Below are 24640 nucleotides of genomic sequence, written 5' to 3' on the forward strand. Positions count from 1 at the left end.
GGCCTGATTACGGGATAACCAGTCCATGCCTAGCACAATGTCAAAACCCGCTAATTTGAAAGGAAGTAGAGATAAAGGAAAAGAATGGTTCCTAATGGACATTTCACATCCTTCTAGAACAGTAGAGACGGTTTCTATCGTGCCGTCTGCTAACTCTACTTCGTATTTCACGTCAAGGGTTTTGATAGGCATATTTAGTAGTTGGCAAAATTTCTGGTCTACAAAGGATTTATCGGCGCCAGAATCGAATAGTACTCTTGCAAATATATTATTTACGAGAAAAGTACCTGTAAGCACATTGTCGTCCTTAACCGCTTCCTTTGCATCCAAGCGGAAAACTCTCGCATTTGATTTCTTAGTCTCCTCCGCCTTCTTGGCATACTTCGGGCAATTACTCTTTATATGCCCCTTTTCATTACAATTATAGCAGGTTGCATCCTTTATCTTTTTGCACTCCACGGTCTTGTGATCCTTGGACTTGCATAGCCCACAGGATGGAGTCTTTTGTTGCGACTGTGAACCAGACGCAAACCTACACTTCCCGGAGTGAGGTTTCTTGCAGACCTTGCAGTGAGGTCTTCCATCAGCTTGCCCCTCCTTCTTTGCTTCCGACCCTCTCTTGCCCTCACCGTTTCCACGGTGCTTTTTCCCAGACTTTCGTGAGGTATCATCCTCACGTTTTCGCTTTTCAGCCTCCTTGCTCCTTTGTGCCCTCAGACGGACAGCATCAAGTGTAAGAGACAAGGAGAGGTCAGTAACTGACCTGAAGGTCGTCGGCCTAGAGGCCTTCACACTGGCCTTGATCGCCGGCTCTAAGCCCCCAATGAAACGGGCAATCCTTCTAGGTTCTGGTGTCACAAGATATGGCACCAGACGTGACATAGTGTTAAAACTTGTCAGATATGCTTGACAATCCTGGTTTGTCATCACTAGTGAGACAAAATCCGCCTCAATCTTCTCAACCTCGTGCTGAGGGCAGTAGTTTTCTTTTATGAGGGCAATAAACTCCCCCCATGACATCTTGTATAAGGCAGACTTACCTGAAGCCTGTACCAGAGCTCTCCACCACGCCAGGGCCTCGCCTTTGAATGACTGGGACACAAACTTAACCACGTCCCTCTCAGCGCACCCGCTGATGTCCACTATCGTGTCCATCTCGTCTAGCCAGGTGATACAGTCAACCGCACCTTTCTCCCCTGTAAATTCACGGGGCTTACATGATACAAAGTATTTGTAGGTGCAACCCTTAGCACTGGACGCATCAGTATATTCTCTATCGCGATGAACGCTGTGCTCAGTAGACGAATGTTTGTCGTCATCTTTCTTGGGTTCAGAGGGTGGTTTGGAGTGTGTCTTTGGTTTAGAGGGTGGTTTTGACACAGTTCTGCCTTGGGACTCAGTATGTTGACGATCAATAGCTGCCTGAACAGCATTGTCAATCAGAGCCTTCAGTTGTGCGCCTGTCAAATGTACTGACGCATTGTCATAGTCATCTTCATTCGTGTGGCTGTTCTCTCCGTTGGGATCCGCCATTGTAACTTGAATCTGTTACAGAAGATAACAAAATTTTATTTAGGCGATTATTACATAATTGTCTTTTATGACAATTTGTCAACCATGGTACAGAGACCATATTTGGTTAACTTTTTATTTCATTATATATTAGGATTTGAATATATCCTATTTCAGCTATATAAATAGTATTGGCGGCATAACGCCTAATCATGATGATGTTTTATAATATTAGCCGAGATTTCATAGAATCAAAGGCATAGAGATTTGAACCGTAGTTCTTTTATCTCTTTCTGACAGAGAGTCATAGACTACCACTGCCTTCTGTCTTTATAAGACAATTATTATGGCTCATAGGCACTACACCTCTAATGGATGTTTTAGTATGGTTGGCCCGTAGGCACTACATCTCAAACGGATGTGTTTAATAAGGTTGGCCCGTAGGCACTGCATCACTAATGGATGTCTTTATTATATTGGCCCGTAGGCACTGCATCACTAATGGATGTCTTTATAATACTGGCCCGTAGGCACTGCATCACTAATGGATGTCTTTATAATATTGGCCCGTAGGCACTGCATCACTAATGGATGTCTTTATAATACTGGCCCGTAGGCACTGCATCACTAATGGATGTCTTTATAATACTGATCACCTTCATTGGTGATTTAACCCGCGATTTATAAATCATTTAGTTGGGTTTTGAAATCCTTAAAGGATTATTGTATAAGAATGACGTGCGTGATTATAACGAATCACATCTGCCATGATTGTTAACATGCGTACAGAGGTTAACAGGGAGTCAGAATCCTTTCATTTAGGTCGTACCATCTTGGCTGGATCTTAAAAGACACCAAGCTAGGTTTCACCTTTCAAGATTCTTTATTTAGGCAGATCAATTAAAAGGATTGGTTTTGATTTATTTTATATATATTAAAACAAAACTCATAACATACATTCCAAAATCTCAAATACAATTACATATTGCCCTAAACGGGTCTTTCAAATAATACTTACCTCCAGAGAGGTTTTAAAATAAGTGACAAGTCCACGCAGGGACTAATACAAGATAGGTGTCCATGCAAGGACTAAAGATAAGTCCACGTAGGGACTGAAATACGATAAGTTGTCCACACAGGGACTTATTTTGAAGTAGAAATTACATTCGTACAACTATTAAGGGCTAATGGTCACGTTTCTTCTTTTTGCCCTTTAGTAGATTCGCCAAGCCTTTGAGAAATCCTCGGTGGCTTTTCTTCTCTTCCTCGAACTCTCTCTCCACACGATCTAGTCGATGGAGTATTTCTTCCTGTTCAGGAGGAGAGAAACGTGGTTGTGGCGCTTGATGCGGAACTGGAGGTCTGGGAGGTATTGGATACCCATGAGCTGAGTAATCCGGTGGTCCCATGTTTCCATGTGCTCCGTCAGGGTAGCGCGCATTATATCTTGCCGACACCACATATGGGTCGCGCTCATAGCCGTAGTTGTATTGTGCTTGTGACGGTTCGAACGGATTGTAAGCCGTTGGACCCGTATAAGCAGGTATGGGTTGGTCATACCCAAATGGTGGCGAATTTCGTGCAGCTGGTGCGGAGTTCGCCTCCTGTATAGGACTTGAAGGTCCTTCTTCTTGTAGTGGCGGATAGTGGCTACTACTAGAATGTCGAGGAGTGCTGAAGTGGATACCCCCTCCTCCTCGTGTAGACATACGAGCATTTGTCCTCCTACGCCTTGGTGGATCAGGTATCACTGGTTGTGCCGGTGGCGGAGGTGGTGGCGTAACTGCCTCAAAGCGTGAATCCTCAGAGGGATCCTGTGGATGTCTCGGTTGTTGAGATGTCTGTCGAGATGGCGTGTAGTACCATTCATGTCGGTCAAACATCGCTTGGAAACTGTCAGGTCCTTGATAGGGCGTTCCATGGAAGGATGACCCATCAGAAACTTCTATCGGATGCGTGGGCGTACCACGAGCTGGTTCAGTTGGATCCTCATCCTCCTCCATGGGATCTTCAGAAAAATGGTCTTGTGGCCCTAGTGGAACAAAACCTGAAGGTTCCTGTATGTAGTCAGCCGGATTAAACTGACCTATGTAGTATGGAGTAGGGTCGTCATAATTCCGGTGCGAAACCGAACGTTGTAGAGGTATGAAGGAAGGTTGTGGGTTGTTGGGATCATTTTCTGAATCTGGCCCAAAGGAGTGCCGGTAGGATGGCGTCGAGCTGTGCGAAGTGGAATGCCTCGCGGGTTCGTAAAGATCTCTTCGTCGTTGTGGCTCTTCGCTCCTTGTCATCGAAGGATGTCTTGTACCAGATGGTCCAGCTTCGTTATCGTGATGCGTCACGATTTCTCCTCGGCCTCTTCTTCCCCTTCCTCTTCCTCGGAATATAACAGGTGGCATTTTCCTGCTCCAAAACTTATTAAAAATTCAAATCGAAAATAAAGACAAAAATGGAGTAGTAATCCGAATTTGTCCTAAGTTCTTGTCTAGACTCAAGTATGTGCAATTGTGTCACTGAGATTAAACACAATAGGGTAGTGTTTAATTCACTCAATGTTGGCTCTGATACCAACCTGTCACACCCCGATTTCCACGTGTCTCACCGGTGGGCCCGGTGGGGGATTACCGTGACGATGTTGGCAACAATATAGTCAAACCACACAATTATATAATGCACAGCGGAAGCATAAGATAAATATATAAACTCAACCTCTGGTTGTAATATCAAATGTATTACAGAAGTTGATTATATCCACAGTGGATCGTAAATAAACATAAAGCATTGTTCCATCAGATACTGCAATCAAGCTTGCGAGACTTATCACGACGCTAGGGAGCTAATACCAGCCAATTTACGTTTAGGTACCTGCACTTAATCTTTTTGGGGAAAATACGTCAGTTTACACTGGTAAATACATTCAACTGACACATTTAAAAATGTTTATTAAAATTGATTTGAATGCACAAGGCATAAACTCTTTTATAACTTGGGAAAATTCATAATGATCTTGTGAACGTTTTACATGTTCTTTTATGCGTTCAGTAGCCCGGGTCGTGCCGGGTTAAAGATTTATAGACACACCACGTTTGCGTAAAACCGTAGTATAAAAACCAACGGCTACGTCTTTTAATTTTAATGTCGACACTTTATACCGGGTGTACGCCTACACCGGGATGTCGATGGTCGTGGCCATTTCGTAAAATGATGCCAAGGATATCCGGGACAACGGTCATTAAACCCCCCAAAGGCTTATAAGCAACAAAACTGTTTAAACGAGCCAATCATATTTAATCAATTAACCACCTAAGCGATGGAATTATATAATGCTCAATCAAGCGGTATTAATATACCGTAACCCAAGCCCATATAGGGGAAATAAGTTAAAGTATTTACCTTTGCAAGTATTAATCCTTAATTTAGATCAAGTCACCGATAGCTTTTACTGGGGCTCCTAATCTGGAACGAAGGTTTTAATTAACCTCTTAGAATCCTAGCGGTCCTTATATTAGCCGTAGCTTAAACCGGTTGATTCCGATACATAGATATGGTTAATTCGCACGAAAAGGCGAAAACCGAGAATGGAGTATGATTTGGACCCAACAAGTTCAGAGACTCGTTTTATATGGGTTTATAGTTCATACTCTGGATTTTTGGGGTTCAAATAATATAATTTGACCCGTATCGGCTATTGCACGAAAACTAGTTCCATGAGCCGTACCGTGTGCGCAAATAGGCGAAACGGTTAACTATGAGAGTCGTACGCTTATTTCCTAAGTCAACATGCCTTAAATGTGTTGTGGTATCAGTAGGATACCTTCCGTGACGCCCGTAACGAGTTTAAGTTAATACTATGTCCCGTAGGGGCTTTTTGGTCATTTTAAAGACTTTAAAAGGGCTTTTCGAGTTCTACAGGAAATCTGAGTTTCCCGAACAGCTTATAAAGCTTAAAATACTTTATTTATTATTTAAAACCAGTAGCAACTGGAATCGGGTCAAAAGACCTTGTAGAACTCCCGTTTCGGCCAAAAAGGGCATATTCGGTATTTACCGAACCGTAGCCATAACCGCAGGTTATGAGCAAGGTAAAAATTATTAAAAATCTTTAAAATTCCCAAAATATTATTTTACCACAGTGGGTAAAAGTTTTGGTGACGAAAACTTGGGTTAGATGGGCGTTATGCTAATTGCGCCGTTAATTACAAAACTTTCTTAAAAGTGCGCCTTTTAGCATAACTCTCATTCTAGGCCTCGGATTGACGTGAAACTTTAAGGACATGCTTATATTTTAACAAGCAAGGTTTTGGTCCGTTCACGTGTCCGAAATACTCGTTTTAATTTTAAAAGGCCGTTACGGTCAACTTTTAGGCGAATGACGAAAGACTCGGATAACTCATGAACCGACCACAGAGGCGTATACCAACATGTGACCTGGTCCTAAGAGAGTCCTAAGGTATATTTATACCTCACTAAAACGGGTCAGAACTGAAGTCAAAGCAAAAGTCAAACTTATGCGACTTTCGGCTCCGAACCGGTTCAATATAGTAAATGATCGATTCAAACGAGCGCAAACAGGTTTATATACTTATTATCATGTTTTATGATTGTCAAAACAGGTTCCATAACATATACATTACAGATTATGCATAAATCGCTAAAATAGCTTCCTGTTGACTTTTTAACCGCACGTTTGACTCGACATTTGACATAGTTAGAGTGGTGATCAGGGGGAACCATTTTAGAGGTTTATTACCCACGTAAATACCAACTCATAACCACTTTTGATTCGTCATAAGACTGAACCATTACTGATTTATTGTAAAGTCAAACCGTAGTTACGACGGTTTGGTTTTTAGCTAAATACTAAGCAAATGTGGAACCACAAAGGTTGAATTACTTACAGAAGCTTAAGAGAAGACTTAAGAATACAGAGGAATGCTTTAGAGCTCTTGGAATGATCAGATGAGTGAGTTTTGAGTGTGATGAATGTTGTGAGCACAATGGTGCTATTTATAGCCAAGAACAAGGCCTAAAATCATTACACAACATGCTACTACTGATCATGATGATGGGTAGGTGTCCCCTGAGTGATATGGGTCAATTGTAGGGTGCCCATGCCTCATTGATTGAGGTTTGATCGTTCAAATGGTCCAAAGGCCAAGTAGTTACAACAATTCTGCATCTGGGCACTTTACGCGACCCGCATGGGAGTTCCCATGCACTTTAACGCGGGTCGCCTAAAGTTTAAATATTAGGCGTGTTATTTAGGAGGCTCGCGGCCCGCTTACACTTAAGCCTAACCTTCACGCGGGTCGCGAGAAGTCTGTTTTTTCAGATTTTTAAAATCTTTTGTCATGATTATCAGAATCCGGTAATTAATAACGAAATCTTTCGTAATGATTTACCTGACCTTTCGGTTTTGAAGGGGTAACTTTGCGGTTTGGCCCTCGGTTATTTACCGATAGGGGCCTCGTGTTATTTACCCGCATTATTAAGTCCCCGGTTTATTTATTAATTATATTGGAAAGCCTTAACTTTCATTGTTGACGCTTTTAACCCTTCTTCTACGAATTCGATCGTAACTTTCTCGTTTCATATCGAAACTTCGCGAAATTCATATATATTATTTTAGTGAGGGTATAATACCGTTACAAAGTCTTTGGAACGTTAAAGGGTCACTCAGAGGTATTATTAAACATGTTGACACAGTTAACCCCTGTAGTTTGTACTCTCTCACTTTCTTCCGCGTTTTGTTTTTGTACGATCTATAATTTATTCGTTTGAAGGTTTAAGCATTATTTAGGGATACTATACAGTATATTTACCCTTGTTGACATTTTATAACCCTCGAATTTATATACTTTCAAGGTTTGTCAAAATTAGTCCTTTATTTATTATAGATGCCACGTGTAAACAAATGACACGTGTTAACACATCATTGGACACAAAAATTCGAGGTGTTACATTAGACCTATTTATAACGGGTCAATACATGGCCATTTCTTATTATATCATTCTTTTTATATATATATACATACGTGCCGAGGTACATGTTTGTACTTCTTTTCAATTCAGATATGCTTACGATCTCATCACTTCATTGTTCCAGTGTTTTCTTGCAAACACTTGCCTTCCCATTTTAAAAGTTAGTCATAATACTTATTTCGCTTACAATACTAATATTTTAGTTCCATTTGCTCATATACTTTCATTTCCTTCACACATTCGATTACCCAATTAAAGGGGTAATGGCATATACTCTCATAATGAGATTCAAGCATACCGCTTACGACCCGGTCACATCGGGTTAACTGCTTTCAACATAAATCTTTCGTTCTATCCGTATAACGGATTGAACTTCATACAATCGTTATTGCATTCGCGACCACCCGTTCTAAACGGATGGTACCTTATCCTTACTCGACTTGTTCAACTTGAACCTGTCGACTTGCATAGCTTATCATAGCATTCGCTATCATAACCAAATCCGCAAGGGATTTGCATCATTCTTATCTTTCATTCCTTGAATCCGTCTCGCGGATTCAAGCATTGCATTCGCATATTTCATTCCTTGAATCCGTCTCGCGGATTCAAGCATTGCATTCACATCTTTCATTCCTTCAAGGCACTCTCAATCCCCCGAGAGTCTTACTACCCATTTCACCCACACGCCTAGCTGCTACCAAACTCTATCAGACATACCTGTAATAATTATCACGGTCTCACGAACGTCATACGTTTCTTGTGTACTGGCCAGGTACACATTCCACGTACTAGCTTCGTGCCTTCGTGTAATTGCCACCTTATGTCGAAGAATTTAGTTTCGGCTCGTGTAACCTTTTCAACTTATTTATTATGTCGTTATTATATTTTGCAAAAAAATTTTCTTTCACTTGCTTAATTATACCATTTCATATGCCCACACGTTAGGTTTACGTACCTGGGGTCAATTCGCCTTATTACTTGCCTTGATGTCGGTCCTAGACCGCATCCGCGGATCATCCCTTCCAAACAATTGCGCTTACCCTTCACATAACATACTATTAATTTCCTTCAATTACATAAGCTAATACATACTTACATTTGCTTTTGCCTTTAGGCCTTGATCGAGTCTTGGATTGTACGGGTTCCTTATCATAAGAGCACACAAGTTTGAGTTCAAGTACTTACTTTCTTGTACTTGATTCTCTCAAACCAGGGCTCTGATACCAACTTGTAACGCCCTAACACATAATTGACGAAAGTCGCAGCGGAAGTCCTTGCCATAAAATTTCTTACATTATAAACCATGCTTCTTACTTGAAAGTTCACTTTTTAAAATAACTCTTTTATATTAAATACAACAAACTGACTTAATAATAAAATATTTGATAGCTTATGTACAATAAATTACATCCTCAGACAGCCCCGTACAATCCCTCAAGTGACTCGATCCTTGATCTATATTCCTTGATGATCCTCCGTGACACGTACCACCTGCATTCACCACATACATTCAGAACATTAGCACACAATGTATAAACATGATCATTCACATACGCTTCACTTCTCGTTCTTTATCAAATTTCAAGCATTCCGTCTGCGTATCCATTTCCTGGCGAGGCTTCATAAATGTACCTGCATTACTTATCGTCCTCAAGGTACACCAATATTAACGTTAGTCCTCAATGTGTCTAAATCATGCACATATATGTACTTACATACCCACATGCCGTTACATCTACAAACGTACATACACTCGTACATACCCTTATACATACCTACATACACAACTACATACTTACATACCCTTCCTACAACTAGACATACGTACATACACTCATACATATCATTAAGCATAACTACATATCCCACCACATGCGTACTCTTGGAGTTATAAATAAACATATGTATATACCTACACACCTACTTACATAACTTCTACATACATATATAAATACATACGAACACACAAACTTGCTTATCCACATATGTGCATCCCAATATGCTCATAAGAAACTTACGAATCATCGGGATGCGTTACGGATCGCTTAGAAATACAAAATTAAGCAAAACGGAGAAGTGGGCTAGACAGCCCGTCGGCGACGGGGTGGGGACCCGTCGGCGACGGCTTCTTAAAACATCCGTCGCCCAAACTTTCCCGTAGCCAGATAGATAGGCCGTCGGCCAGGATCCAATTCCCACATGCCGTCGGCGACGGCCCTTCTGGGCGTCGGCGACGGCTCCTCGTTTATTCATTTTCCTGCTGTGTTGTTTCGTCGTTCGCATAAACTAAAATTCGCATAACTTTCAACCCGTTTACCCGTTTAACCTCCCGTTCCTTTCTACATGCTTGTAAATTCACCATTTATCATAAGAACCTAAAACCCAACATCCGGATCAAGGAAATTCTTGTCTTACACGCTCTTGGCTTATTATTCACTTATGAATTATTCGACCCGTTATGGGCGTTTATACATTAAAAGGTCTATAACATACATAACCCTATACTTCGCTTTCATACTTAACCAAGACATTACTCTAATCGAATAACTCACTTCTAGATGACTTTTAAGGTCGTTTACCCGAACTCCCCACCAAGGGCGTTTTAGTCAACTTGCCCCATTATTAACAACAAAGCACTACCTGGCATAAGTAACCAATCCTACCACCTAGTTACGATTCTTAATCACGCATACCTTGCTCGGATCAAAGCTGAGATCCGTTTAATACTTCATCGATATCATACCATTTGTTCCTATTCGACTTCAGTTATCATACCTAGTTAAGTTGCATATAACTTTACATAAATAACTAAGAAGTGATTACGGAATCACTTGCCTTGAGCGTCCATTTTCGCATTGGCTTCCTTGTCCCCTCTTGACCCGCTAGTCTTTCGTGCTTGAGTCCACGTCCACATGATCCCTAATGCTTTCATGTTACCGCAATCACATCCTTGTTAGTGTACACGATTTCACATATAATGATCATATCAAAAGCGCAACTCACATTTGACTTTCATGGTCAAGTCTAATAAACATAAAGCATACATCCAAAACCACATCTTTTAGACTCATGCAATCCATCATGTTAATGCATAAAACACATATTAATTTAGCACCTACCATACGACACTATGTACATTTCGTACTTGTGATGCTAGAGTACTTACAACCACATGATCACATAATCATACTCGCATACACATTTGCTTACATATACTTTCACATATCATACACCTTCGCTCTTAATTACCTTGATTCAAGCATATCTAATACAAGGTGAGCATTACACCATTCAAGCACAAGGTACAAGCTCCTAATGCATAAATTTGACCAACATATACTTTCAACCCGAATTTATATACGAGTACCATCTAAAGCATATTTTTCCGAGTTAGTAAACCACTACTTTTACCACAATCGCTTTCTATACATGCAAACTTACAATTTTCATACAATTTCACTTTCTAGCTTCACCTAGTCATTTTATCAAACACTTGGTGTGCGTACAATCTACTATGCATAGTTTACAACTAGTTCAAGCATAGCCATTAACTTCTAAATTCTAATCACCAAAAGAGTGTTCAAAATCACATTCCATTCTTACAATTCACCCTAAACTAACATCACAAAACCCATTTCAAGCTAGTAACAAATACATCAAACAAGGATTGGACATGGGTAGAACACCCATGTCGCTACTTCATTCAAAATTGTGGGTTTCTTCTTAAATCATCAAATTAGTTGGAATCATACATAATACACGTTTTATATAACGATTCTAACACATAATCACGCTTAATTTCATACCAATTCGTGGATTAATCAATAACCCACTTCATACAAGATGATCAAATCATAAATTGGAACTTACCTTATGATCAATACACTTAGATTAAGTTGTACCTAGCCTCATGCATTCGATTTCTTCTCAAAATCAGGTTCAATTTTTGAGTTCTTGTAAGTAGTTGAAGAACAAGGGTTTCCCCTTGTTCCTGATCATTCTCACGCACACACACACCTTGTGTGTGTTAGATTTTTGTTTTAATAAATTAACTTCCAAGTTTGGCACTCTAAGTCCCTCAAGTTTTAACTTACTATCATATATGCCACAAGTTTCATCATTTAGCTTATCTAATAGGAATTTAACTAGGTTTATTAACTTAGTTATTGCATCTCATTTTATTAAACATGGCAACATGCTAACGAATTTAATAATTCGAATTTTGGGGTGTTACACCCCCCCCCTCCGGCAAAAAAACAAAAAAAAAACTATACCTCACCAAAAAACCCCTAAAAAACCTAACCCTCCCCCCCACCCCCACCCCCCAAAAACCTAAAAAAACCTAACCCCCCCCCCCCACCCCACCCCCTAAAAACCTAAAAAAACCTAAACCCCCCCCCCCCAAAACCTTAAAAAAAAAACTAAACACCCACCCCCACCCAAAAACCTAAACCCCCACCCCCCACCCCCTCGGCAAAAAAAAAAAAAATTAGGGTGGGTGATGTGGGAGGGGGGGGGGTTAGGTTTTTGGTGGTGGTGGATGTTTAAGGTTTTTTTTTTTTTTTTGTAGTGGGGTTTTTTTGTGTAGTGGGTTTAGTTTTAGGTTATTGGACACTTGTCACGTTATAAATCCTTCTTACACTTCTTACAATTAGGATCCTTTGTATTTGATCCTAATCCATAATATATATAATGACTAGAAGGATAAATATAGATAGTTGTAATTAGATATTAACATAAATAAAAATTAATATTTAATATATCAAACGTGCCGAACGTGAAATTGTAAAACTTTTTCACGATTCAAGCTTGATCCTTGGATCTAATGCTCGAAACAAGCCGAGCACGAGCTCACTTAGGCTCGTTAACACCCCTTGTTATGCACTAACGGACCGCACACAAATAAATCCATTGGTTTAGAAAAATCAGTAAAAAAATATGGAAGTCGGAGCAAAACCAGTCAAAATCAGTGAAAACCCGTCGTCTCTTACTTTGTTGTCCGACCGGCTAAACCGTTTAATCAGTTCAATAGTCAATAGTCTATATGAATTTCTAAAGATAGATATGGGCACCATAAAAACAATGTTTTTAACATTAAAAACACATCTACCCTATTACAGATCTATTGAAAAAATATATATGGATGTATTTTATATAAATGTTTTTTTACTTTTCCTCTCTTGTAATTAATTTATTTCTAATATAACAATGAGAGTAGTGCGGGTCTACTTTGTTAACAGAAAACCATGGTTTGTTGTTTATTTGTTGCCTTAATTTAATTAAATTCCATAAAATTGTTTTTGAACACTTGAGATAATGAAGAGGCAAGTAAATAGATATGTATTTATTAGCTCAACGACATGACCAAATTAAATAAACAATTTTCTTCAATTATGTATCTATAGAATATATTTGGTTTGTTGATATAATTGTAAATGATCAAATGGTTTTCCTTTTCTTTTTTTAGATATATTTTATCAAAATATACGTGATAACATGATGATACTCTAGTAGTTCGTTAGTGATCCAAATTTGCCGTTCAAAAAAATTATTTGTATTCATTACAAAACAACAAACCTATATAATTTGCAAATATCTATCCAATGTTTACGATAACTGCTTTAAACTTTATGTGAGAAACACAAGTGTTACATGTACGGTTAATGCAACATGGATCAGATTAAGACATTCTCCTAGTGGATAAATGGTTCATAATTCTAAATGCATTATGTTTTTTAAGACATTTAATATCAATGTAACTAACAAGTTATAAATAATCATATATTCATGATTTATCCACGCGATGCCACAAACAAAACGTCTTATATACAAATGGCAGAGATCGTAGAATAAGATATCAAACAAAAGCATGACAGTCGATGCCACACGTCGAGTTTACCAAAATGGGAATCAAACTAGAAAATCTAAGCCAAAAAAGCACCATGGTCTATGTGCGGTTCGAATTTGATACTTGACAAAGTCAAGCTCAAGAACGATGAAGTATCAAGTTATGAACTACAACATTAAAGAATGATATACGGTAAATGATACAAAAAATCCCTTGAAAACCTTCATCCATTTTACGACATGTATGACTTGTTTTATGTCTTGTTTGTCTTGATGGCTCGCTAATGTTGATGTATACCTTAACTATTGGGTGTAGCTTGTTTGTCATATTAGTTATTTCTATCATCATCAAACAAACTTTAACGCATATTAGTTATTTCTATCATCATCAAACAAACTTTATCGCATATTAGTTATTTCTATCATTAAAATATGATTTGTATTTCCTAATCAATTTTGCACCAACAAAGTGAACGGGTCAACTCATGGTCTCTACATGGTGCGTCCAAGGTATCGAACGCACGTGTATGGATCACCTGCTTTTTTTCTCTTCTTGGCTATTTAAACAGCTCTGAACCAGTGGCCGATCCATGAAATATTATTCAGGGGTACGAACGAGGGGTTTAAGCAAATTTTCAAAAGGTGTGATCGGGATTATGCCCTATAAAATACACTAAAAAGTTTCTTCCACAGGGTACGCCTGCCCACCCAACCTTCTACTTAGGTCTGCCTCTGCTCTGAACCAGTGGACAAATCCTTCAACACATACCTCTAACCATGTCAAATGCAAACGGTCGCACACACAATGACTTGGAAATGGTCTTAAGGATTCAATATTGGCTTTGAGATAGTAGAGTTCGACCATGAGTACCAAGAAGCTTGAGTAATTAGGAGCATGTTAATGTTTTAAAAGACGGTTCAAATCGGCCAGTTGTACCGGTTGAACTGTCCGATAGAACTGGTTAAACCGCCTAGTACACCCGGTTGAACCCCCGATACACTCGATTAAACCGTTTCTGAGCCAAATCCGATACAATATAAAACCGGATTTTAAAACATTGCTAGAAATTCTTCAATATCAAGATTAGTTGAAGAAATAAATATTATCTGCCGTTAGAAATATAGGAGTGACCAAGTGGTTGGTAAAGGGTGGTGATGGTTTATTGAATAACTATCAAACTTGATTATGGTTTATTGACTTTTTTAAAATCACATGTTAGTTCATGGTCAAATTTTAAAACAATACATATTGGCCAAAACTTTGTAATTATTTTATTTTATTTATATCACTCAGTATTAACTATTTATTAAATATTTGTAACATTAAAACGTGAAGATTTCGACTAAAAAGTTTAAATAACTTATACTTCATCGGATTAGATAACATTTTCATATTTTATAGATGCACCATTCATTACAAATAATAATTAATAAACATGAAAGAAGTATGCTAGTATTTGGTAAATGGCGTGGTTCATTATTGACTTTTTATTACTATTACTACATTTCTGATGCAATATTTTTCTTGGTATATTTTGAATAAAAAATACTATTTATCGTTTAAATACTTTTTTTAACCTTAAATTTGATCACTAACGGGCCTTGGAGTAGTATCGTGTCACCAGCGAAACCACCGGATCATATCCATCTCCACTAATAGAATATACTTTTATGTTGTCAATAAATACTTTTATACAATTAATAATTCTAGTATTTTTATTCAATTCTGTTATTACTATACATAAAAGCTGTGAGAGATGCCAACAACAGCTATCATCGCTACTGCCCACCTTATCATGAAGACTATCTTCACTTTTGTTTAGTTATAATCAATATTAACGCCTGTTTTTTTGTTTGATTATAGAGTAAACTGCCATTTTGGTCCCTGTGGTTTGGCCAGTTTTGTCACTTTAGTCCAAATCTCAAACTTATTACATCTGGGTCCCTGTGGTTTGCATTTTGTTGCCATTTTAGTCCAAAATCCAAAAAACCTATTTTTTTGACTGTTGCAACCTTCTATTTTGTCCTGTAGTGCAGGGGCATTTTGGTCATTTTGCTTTTCATTTTACATTTTCTTAATTAACTTCATCCCCAAATAATCATCATCATCATCATAAAACCCTAACAGACTCTCTCTCTTCTCTCTCTAAATCGATCAGTTAAGTTGAGACCTAGATCGATCAACATAATCCCCAAATAAATCATCATCATCGTCCCACCTGAGCACCACTCCGGCGTCGTCCCTACCGAAACTCAGATCCACCATCGTCATCGTCATCTCTGCGTTCCTCTCTCTCTCTCATGTTTCTCTCTCATTCGTGTGTATTGGAAAGAAAAGCTTTGAGTTTCAGATCTGAATCGAAATCAGAAATATTTTGATCTGATTGTTTGTGGGGGGTTAGAGATCAGAGAGATTGGGGGTGGCGGTGGTGGCGGTGAAAGAATGAAGCAGAAGCTCCGGCGGCTGTGCGTCTTTTTTGGATGGTTTTAGCGAGAGGGCAGGTGGTGGGGCGGTGGCGGGTGGAGTGACGGTGGTGGCACTGCAGATCTGGATCGAACTGGCAGTTTACTCTATGAGGCAGAGAGGAGCAAGGGTTTCTGAGGGTGGTTGCCGCCTCTTTCCGCCAGTGATTTTGATTATCTTCAACAACCCTCCGTTATATATGTATATGTATTGAGAGAGAGAGAGAGAGACGGAGAGACAACTGTTCTTTCATGGTGTGTGTTGTTACTTGTTCTGTTATGCTTGTTCACCATGAGGCTGTGATGGTTTCACCTAATCCGAGTCAAAATCGGGTCAACATTTGAGATTTTCCGCAGCTTGGCGTGGCAGAATCGGAGGAGGGCAAGTGCGCTTGCAACCTTTGTTTGCAGCCATGGCGGTTTTACAAATCGGTTTTTGATTTTCTTGAAGATGATGTTCTTGATTTTCTGGGTTTTGATGATGATGTTTGATTATGTTCTTGAAGATACAGATCTGAGCCTTGTTTCTTTTTACAAATCGGTTTTTGTTTTGATTTGTTGTCTGTATTTTGATTTTTGTGATGGTTTCTGGTTTTGTTCTGGGTTCTTGATTTTCTTGAAGATGATGTTCTTGATTTTCTGGATTTTGATGATGAAGTTTGATGATGTTCTTGATTTTCTGGGTTTTGATGATGAAGTTTGATGATGTTCTTGAAGATAGATGTTATTAATTACTGAAATGTTATAATAAATTAACATGGACCAAAATGCCCCTGCACTACAGTACAAAATAGGAGGTTGCAACAGTAAAAAAATAGGTTTTTTGGATTTTGGACTAAAATGGCAACAAAATGCAAACCACAGGGACTCAGATGTAATAAGTTTGAGATTTGGACTAAAGTGGCAAAATTGGCCAAACCACATGGACCAAAATGGCAGTTTACTCTTGATTATATTATTAGTTATTATATATTTATAGCTATCTATAAAGAAGTGTTTTTATAACTGAACTGGCATTCAAACTGATCGTCATATCTAAAAGGTAAATATGCATAACTATTTTAAAGCACATCTTCGAAAAGACCCGAAGATTGTAAAACAGTGATGTCATTATTTGCACCGGCCATGCCAAAGTACGCATGTCAAATCCATAAAGACGTGTCTGCTTATAACATTAGGGTAGCACCCTCGTGGTCACCACAATGGTGTTGCCCTTTCCAAGCGATTGGACATGTCGCCCACTCCCAGCGAAACCACCAGATCATATCCCCTTCCCAGGAAACCCGTGTATCCGCTGATGGACCTCGTATAAATGTGGAACGTCGGAAGCGATTGGCATTCTCAAATATCGCCTCCCCTAAAGAAAGTTAACACATAATATAATAGTGTTAATAAACTATAAATAATAAAAGGGGTATTGGATTTTAATAATCCTAAGTTTCACTAATTGGCCGGTAATAATCCCAACTTCAAAAATTGCCTACAACAGTCCCAACTTGTAAGATTTTGGCCACCAATGATCCTTGTCTAACTGGGTTATAACCTTGTTGGGCTGGTGACCTGCAACTTATTTCGGCGACCCGTTTTACCCCTGAAACCACCAAACGAGACCACCACCAATCATCTCCGACCTCCTGTAATCTTCTCCGCTTCTCAAAAGTTTAAAATTTCCACCATCTACGCAACTTCGGTGACCTGCAACTTATTCCGACGACCTTCTTTACCCCTGAAACCACCAAAGGAGACCACCACTTGTCATCTCCAACCTCTAGTGACCTTCTCCGCCGCTCAAAACTTCAAAAAACTAACTGGGTTATAACCCAGTTAGACAAGGATCATTGGTGGCCAAAATCTTACAAGTTGAGACTATTGTAGGCAATTTTTGAAGTTGGGATTATTACCGGCCAATCAGTGAAACTTGGGATTATTAAAATCCAATACCCCATAATAAAAATAATAATAACAATAATAATAATAATACCTTCACATAAATTTTCAAGACAGTCACGACAACTTCTGGCCGACATCCTTGAATATTCATCCCACGCATCACTCGGTGTGTCATACGCAAGTTGCCGAATTGCGGCAGTACACTTTTGTATTCCAAAGAAACCAATTTTGCGACTAGCACTTTCTCTTTGTGTGAGAAAGGGTAATTGGCCGCAAGATCATTAAAAATTCTTAAGAAAAGAAGACGGCTCATACGAAACCGACGCCTAAACTGTGCATCGTCGTACAACGGATTTTCATAAAATAATCGCACATTAAATGTTCCTGAGCACCTAACCGATCTCGTTCAAGAGGCATTTGTCTGGTACGCGTTGTAGACGATTGGACTTCTTCTCGCAAATAATTAATCGCCTCCTGCGTCACTGCGATAAGCATATCGTCGACAATACCGTTAGATGAAGAGCTGGACGAATTGGATGAAGAGTGGGATAGCATTTTTAAAAATGATTGGAGAGAATGTGTGTGTTTTTATGATTGGTGAGTGTTTGAGTATGTAATTGGCTTGTGAATATGTTTGTATATATATTAGATATTTAAAAGTTTTTCTTTAATACATGACCGTTGTCAACGGTCACATTTGACCAAATTCTCGGACCACGCGCTAAAACGCTCGTTATTGGGTTGGCGAGCCATCAATGGCGTCCCTCTTTGACGTGCAAGGGATGGGATGGGGGCATTACGGGGCGCTAACGAGACTGAGTTAACGAGAGGTGGTATACCACACCCCTGGCGTTATATAAACTACACTATAAACACCTCCAACTTTCCATGAATTTTTTACTACCATATATAAGTTTCTACTTTGTTATCTAACTAAGTAACTTCCTTTGTCAATAATCAATTTAAAGCACTTCATACACCTATATGTTTTTAATAAGTTAATAATTATTTTTAAAATGAATGTCAACTAAACACCCTTGTATTAAATAATAGAAACAATAAAATAATGTATTATAATACATGGATGGAGTTGGATGGAAATGGGAAAGGCATGCAGTTAGCCAACTCATCTTGATTTTCTAACCATTTATTGATACCGACTGCTTCACCACTCACTCACTCCATGTGTGTGTTAAGAATGACACAAACCATGTGTTTATTTCCTTTTAGTTATTAATTCTACACTCAAAATAATGATAATAATAATAATACCTACTTCTAATGTTACAATTTACACTTGCAAACACGTTAATACAACATCTACCAAAAACACAACAAAAAAGTAAACCAAAACTTTCGGTTACGATGCCGGTAATGCCAAACCCTTGTCATACACTTCTCATGTCATGTCGTCTTTCTCTTTCTTTGTTTTAAATACACACAATTGTGTATTCGTTAGTTGGTTTTCATTAAATGTGTTTTCGCAAAAGATTGAATTCCTACGACCTCAACTAGCACACGTCAAGCTATCTTAAGTTAATCATATAAGAAAAACTTTAATTAATCAAAATTTTCAATGACACTATTAGAGATTGAATTTTGAGGTCGCTTCATAAGGCACGTTACACATGAAGCATTTATATTCTCATTATTTCATTTGGGTAAAACAAAAACTAAAGAAAAAGGCATAAAAAAGACAGAAAACAAGAGAAAAGGAATACCTTTTCACAACAAGCAATGCACTTGTACTTAACATCATATATAATCTATTGGCGGATCTTAAAATTAGTTTTCAATAAAATCAGCTGTGAGGAGGGAGGACGCAATTTCGATAAAATTTACATTACGAAGCAAAAAAACTGGGGAGTTGAGGACCCGTATGGCCCAAGCTAAGAACAACCCTTGATATAATCAAAGGTAGAAAGACAACATGGTAAACAATTACATAGTCATGGTATGTATCACCGTTGAAGCAAAATGTTCAAGTTTATATAGTTCTCGTAGTTCTTTACCTAAAACTAGTCATATATTGAGCCTTATAGGAAAATTCAATACGAACTAATCTTAAGTAAAGAATTGTAAAAACTATGTAAATAATAGTGCAAATTGTTTTATACATAATACGATTATATAACCACCTAACCGTCTCTTTCTCTCAGTATATCTATCTCCACAACATTACATACATGTATTTATACGATTCTCTTGAAAATTGATTTTTTTTTTTAAATTAGATATTTAATAAATAAAAATCTTAAAGTACAAGATTTATTATTTTTATATTAACCAAAATCGAAAATAGAAAATGGAAAATGAAAAAGGAAGATGCCCATGTATTACTCACACTATCACTCACTTTTCGTGAATGAAAGGCAAGGCAACCCATGAAATGCATCATATCAACTGTTTAACACTAACCACTTACTCAAAGTATTTCACACTCACTACACTTCACACTACTTCAATTTAACTCCAACTAACCCATCATTTTATTTCATCCAAACAATTCATCAACACCAAAACAAAACTCCTTCCAATTTGCACTTACATACACAAGATCCATAACAATATAACATCCACTTAATCGAACCGAATCAATAACAACAAAAACATGATCGATTTTAAGTCGAATTTAAAAGTATAAATAAGAAGAATCGGTTTTGATTGATTGATTGATTAATTGATTAATTATCAATGAATAATGGTAACGATAATAATAATAATAATAACAATTGATAATGTAAATTATGTAATATTTCACATTAATTTAGAGGTTTCTATGTGGACCTGTTGGCTGTTTAGCCTGTTTCTTCTTCAATCTTCAATGAATTATTCTTTCAGTAATGGCAATCTACAAAAGCTGGAGCAGAAAACACCATACGCGGTTGTTGCGAACCGCCAGTGAACTGATACTTTGATCGAACATCTTCAACCGCTTCCGGTGGAGGAAAGTTAAGATCTAAAGATAACAAATCGGTATTATTACCGTGAAGACTTGTTTCAGCTATTTGATTGTATGCGCTCTCACCAGTAGTTGTTGAGATAACCGGTCGGTTACCAGAAACTGGAACCGGCCGGTGCTTTCTCATGTGTCCACCCAGTGCTTGACCGGATAAAAACTCCGATCCGCATATTGAACACTCATGAACTTTTGCTTTATTGATATGATTGTGAACTCCTGTGTAATCATTAACAACTATGCATACTTTATTTTGTTCATCATCTTCTGTAACCGCTTTTCGGTTAACTTCATCTTCCTCAGCATACTCTGTTATACTCGGTCTCATAACCGAATCAGTTTTCTTTTCTTCAACATCGTTAACCAAAACCGAACCAGAAACCGAAACCGAAACCGAAACCTTAGGTTTCTTGTGACTGGCTCTATGTCCACCTAACGCTTGAAAAGACGGAAACGTACGGTTACACGTTTTGCACTCGTAAAACGTGTAACCGTTCATCTCGGTTAGCCTCTTGCTGGCTAACCTGTCAGTTTTCTGACGAATCTGATCGGATTTATGAAAACCATCTTCAGTAATAAGAGCATGACTCTGAGCTAACAGAATCAAACAGTTGGCCATATCTTCGTCCTCCTTTGTTGTCGTATCTCCCGTTGTATCTAATGACACAACGGGAGATTCAGCAATGGTGGTACTATCAATCAAACAGTCACCATCGGAAGTACTAGTGGAGATTGATGATACGCGCAACGGCGAACACGGTTTCTGGTGATTTGTACGCTTCGAACGCTTTCGTTTGATGATGTTTTTAGCTCGATCTTGGATCTTACAATCACTGAAGTTGAAGTCTGCTGTGAACTCCATTTCCATGGAGGAATTGTGTGAATTGTAAAGTGGGTGAGAGTGAGAGAGGGAGAGAGATTGTGTATGTGTGTGTGGTGGGTTGGAGGAAAAAGTGAGGGGAGGTGGTTTAATATATATGCATAGTGAAAGGGTTAAAAGTGAAAAGTAGTGGATAGGAAGAGAAGGTGGTAAAGTGTAAGTTTTTCTTCAAGTAGTTTGTTGCCAACAATCTTTTTTGCGTTTTTGCTTGTTAAATAAGTGCTTTTTAACAATTTTTTTGGCGCGTGAGTTCACGCGCTTTTTAATGTTCTTCGCGTGCTATTCATCCAATCTCCCCCCTCTTTTTTACTTTTTTTTTTAATTTTCTATTTTGCTAACAAACATGTTGATTTACCCTTTTGGAATTCTTTATAAGAATAGGTTTAACCATTTAAGTGATTCGATTCGTCTTAAGTTACACGAAATCGAATCGTTAATTTGTTTATTTTGAGTCGAGTTTAAATAAAAACAGACCAATCCTAACCAAAGTTTATTTAATAAATGACTTACAGCACGAACTCTGTATACTGGTTTGAATAAATAGACGGACATAAACGACTTTATCATTTATTTAAGTACAATGACTTTTTTGCACTTTTTGTTAACATATTAACTATATATAAAGTTCAACGTTTTTATATAGAGTTCGAAATAAGCCAAGCTCAAATTGTCTAATTTTATATAAAATGAGATCGAGCTTAGGCGACCATAAATTTAATCCAACTCATTTACACCCTTGGAAAAAGCCAAAAGTGTATTTTGAAATAATACCTTTTTCACAAAACATATGCATACTGTTTTTTTTTTTTTTTTCAAAATATACAGTTTCTTTATCACTCACTCTACTGTCTCTTAGGGTATGTTTGGTGAGTAGCTTAATTAGTTTCTTTTCCAAACTAACTCATATTAAAAAGTTTTTTAAGCGTGAGAAGTTAGACTTTTATTGAAAGAAAGAAGTTTTCTAAAAGCATTAAAAAGGCTAATTAAAGTAGGTTTTGAGAAAAAAAAAATACCATCAAGTTTTTGATAAACCAGGGCTAGTTATGTTTCATAATTTCTTATATTAAATAATTTATATTTTCATTTATGAATTACAATTATTTGGTCATGTGTGAGGATAGCTATTTTATATTTTTTAGTTTTGTGGGTTGAAAATGAACTTTACTATATATAGAGCCACACCGCAGTATAAGACCAATAAAAAATATATAGACATGTACCACGGCACAAATAAAAATAAAAAAAAAGGTCCAAAATATTTAGAACCGTATTAGTCTTGATCATAGTCAACATCTCTTTTGTTCCATGTTGACCACAACTCGATGTCGAATATGGTTGAAATTACATCATGATTCTCTAACCTTGTGGTTATATTCGCGTAACGGGCATTATCATAATGCCCATTTCTTAGGTAGCGTTTGGTATGAAGGAATAGAAGGTGGAATGGAATTTGATCATTCTGATGGAATGAAAAGAAACATGTTTGGTTATCATATGGTAATGGAATGGTGCATTCCAAAGGAATGTAACTCCTTCCAAATATAACAATTTCCATTCATTGGTATGAGGGTGTTTTTTTTCCATTCCTTCAAGGAATGAAAAGAAATATATTATTATTATTATTATTATTATTATTATTATTATTATTCATACTAATATTAATATATATCAAAAAATTCATTATTAATTTTTTACCATTAATATATTATTATTATTATTATTATTATTGAGGCAATTATATTTTTACTGTTCGGAAAAAAAATATTTTTGTCGGTTTTAATACAATTGTGTTTCGTTACTTCATCTTTTTTGCTTATTAAATTGTACAAAGTAATGATTTATTCTATTCACATATGAGTAACCAAACATCACAATGGAATGGAATGATCTATTTCATTCCGTTGTCCATTCCATTACCTGGTCCATTCCATTCTCTCTTCCATTCCATTACCCCATACCAAACAGACCCTTAGGCATGAAACGATATGTGACATGTGGTACTCGGGGCATTATGAATGTGAAGTTAAAAATGAATGTAGTGGTATAAGACTATGGGGTATGGGGCGGGGTTGGGGCGTGGGTTGGGTACAAACGCCCAAGTCACCACCCCGGGTGGGTTTGGGTTTCGGCGTGGCCCCTTGGGCGGGGATTTCAGCCCAGGCGTTGGGCGGGGCTATCAAGTTGACATGGCGGGATCTCATTGGCCAAGAAAAGTAGCCGTTTGGGCTAGCCATTGGCCAACGGCTATGTGTTTAAAAAAATATTTTTTCACTATAAATATTCACACTTCTATAAATTTTACCACAACTACTCCACCTCTTCTATAATCATCTCTATCTTATTTTTAAAAAAAATTCTCATCTAACCACAATACGAAAAATGAATCCTCATAATCGTGGTTTTGACCCGAACAATCCGTAGGCATTTCAAGAAACACCTAGCCCACCACCCAATCGTCCAGTTGCTCCCTTTTTAATACACTCCACTATGCCGGATATGGCTGGTTACGCATCATTTATCTCGAATCGTTTATATACTAACTTACCTCACACCGACGATTCTATACCTAGCCCGATTCCACAAACGCCCATCAACCTTTCACAAACGTCAATCAACCTTTCCCAAACCGAAACCGTCCCCGAAACTCAACCCCCCATCGATGGTCCCTCCGCATCCAAACCCATCAAGAAGAGAAGTCACAAGAAAAAAAACCGAGGCCGAGAAAAGACTTAAAAGCGCCAAACGCAAACAACAAAGATGGGTCCTTAAAGAAGAAGTTGCATTGGCGAGGGCTTGGGTTTAGAAATCTCTACATCCAACATTAGGTATTTTTAAAAATTTTGTAGCCCTTATTTTAATATTTATGTTTTTTTTATATAACTTTGTAATATATTAACTGTTGTTTTTATTAAAATAGGAAATTCTCAACATAGAAACCATTTGTGGGACGCGATTAGTAAAGCATTCCACGGAAGAATGGAAAGTGAGATTTATCGCGAAAATGATAGCTTATCCTCGAAGTCGACCGAGATAAGAGGACAACTAACCAAATTTAGTGGTTATTTACATAAGGCAAAACAAAACACAAAAAGTGGTGAAACCGAAGC

General features: G+C 37.8%; 1 protein-coding gene across 1 annotated transcript; it reads right to left on the reverse strand.

The window, feature by feature from the left end:
- Positions 1–20159: 20159 nt before the first annotated feature.
- LOC110927023 (zinc finger protein ZAT5) lies at positions 20160–21669 on the reverse strand. Its single transcript, XM_022170619.2, has one exon. The coding sequence runs from the start codon at positions 21519–21521 to the stop codon at positions 20532–20534; it is 990 nt and encodes a 329-aa protein (XP_022026311.1). The 5' UTR covers positions 21522–21669; the 3' UTR covers positions 20160–20531.
- Between the last annotated feature and the right edge of the window lie 2971 nt (positions 21670–24640).

This window comes from Helianthus annuus, chromosome 2 (assembly GCF_002127325.2).
Source record: "Helianthus annuus cultivar XRQ/B chromosome 2, HanXRQr2.0-SUNRISE, whole genome shotgun sequence".
Lineage (NCBI taxonomy): Eukaryota > Viridiplantae > Streptophyta > Magnoliopsida > Asterales > Asteraceae > Helianthus > Helianthus annuus.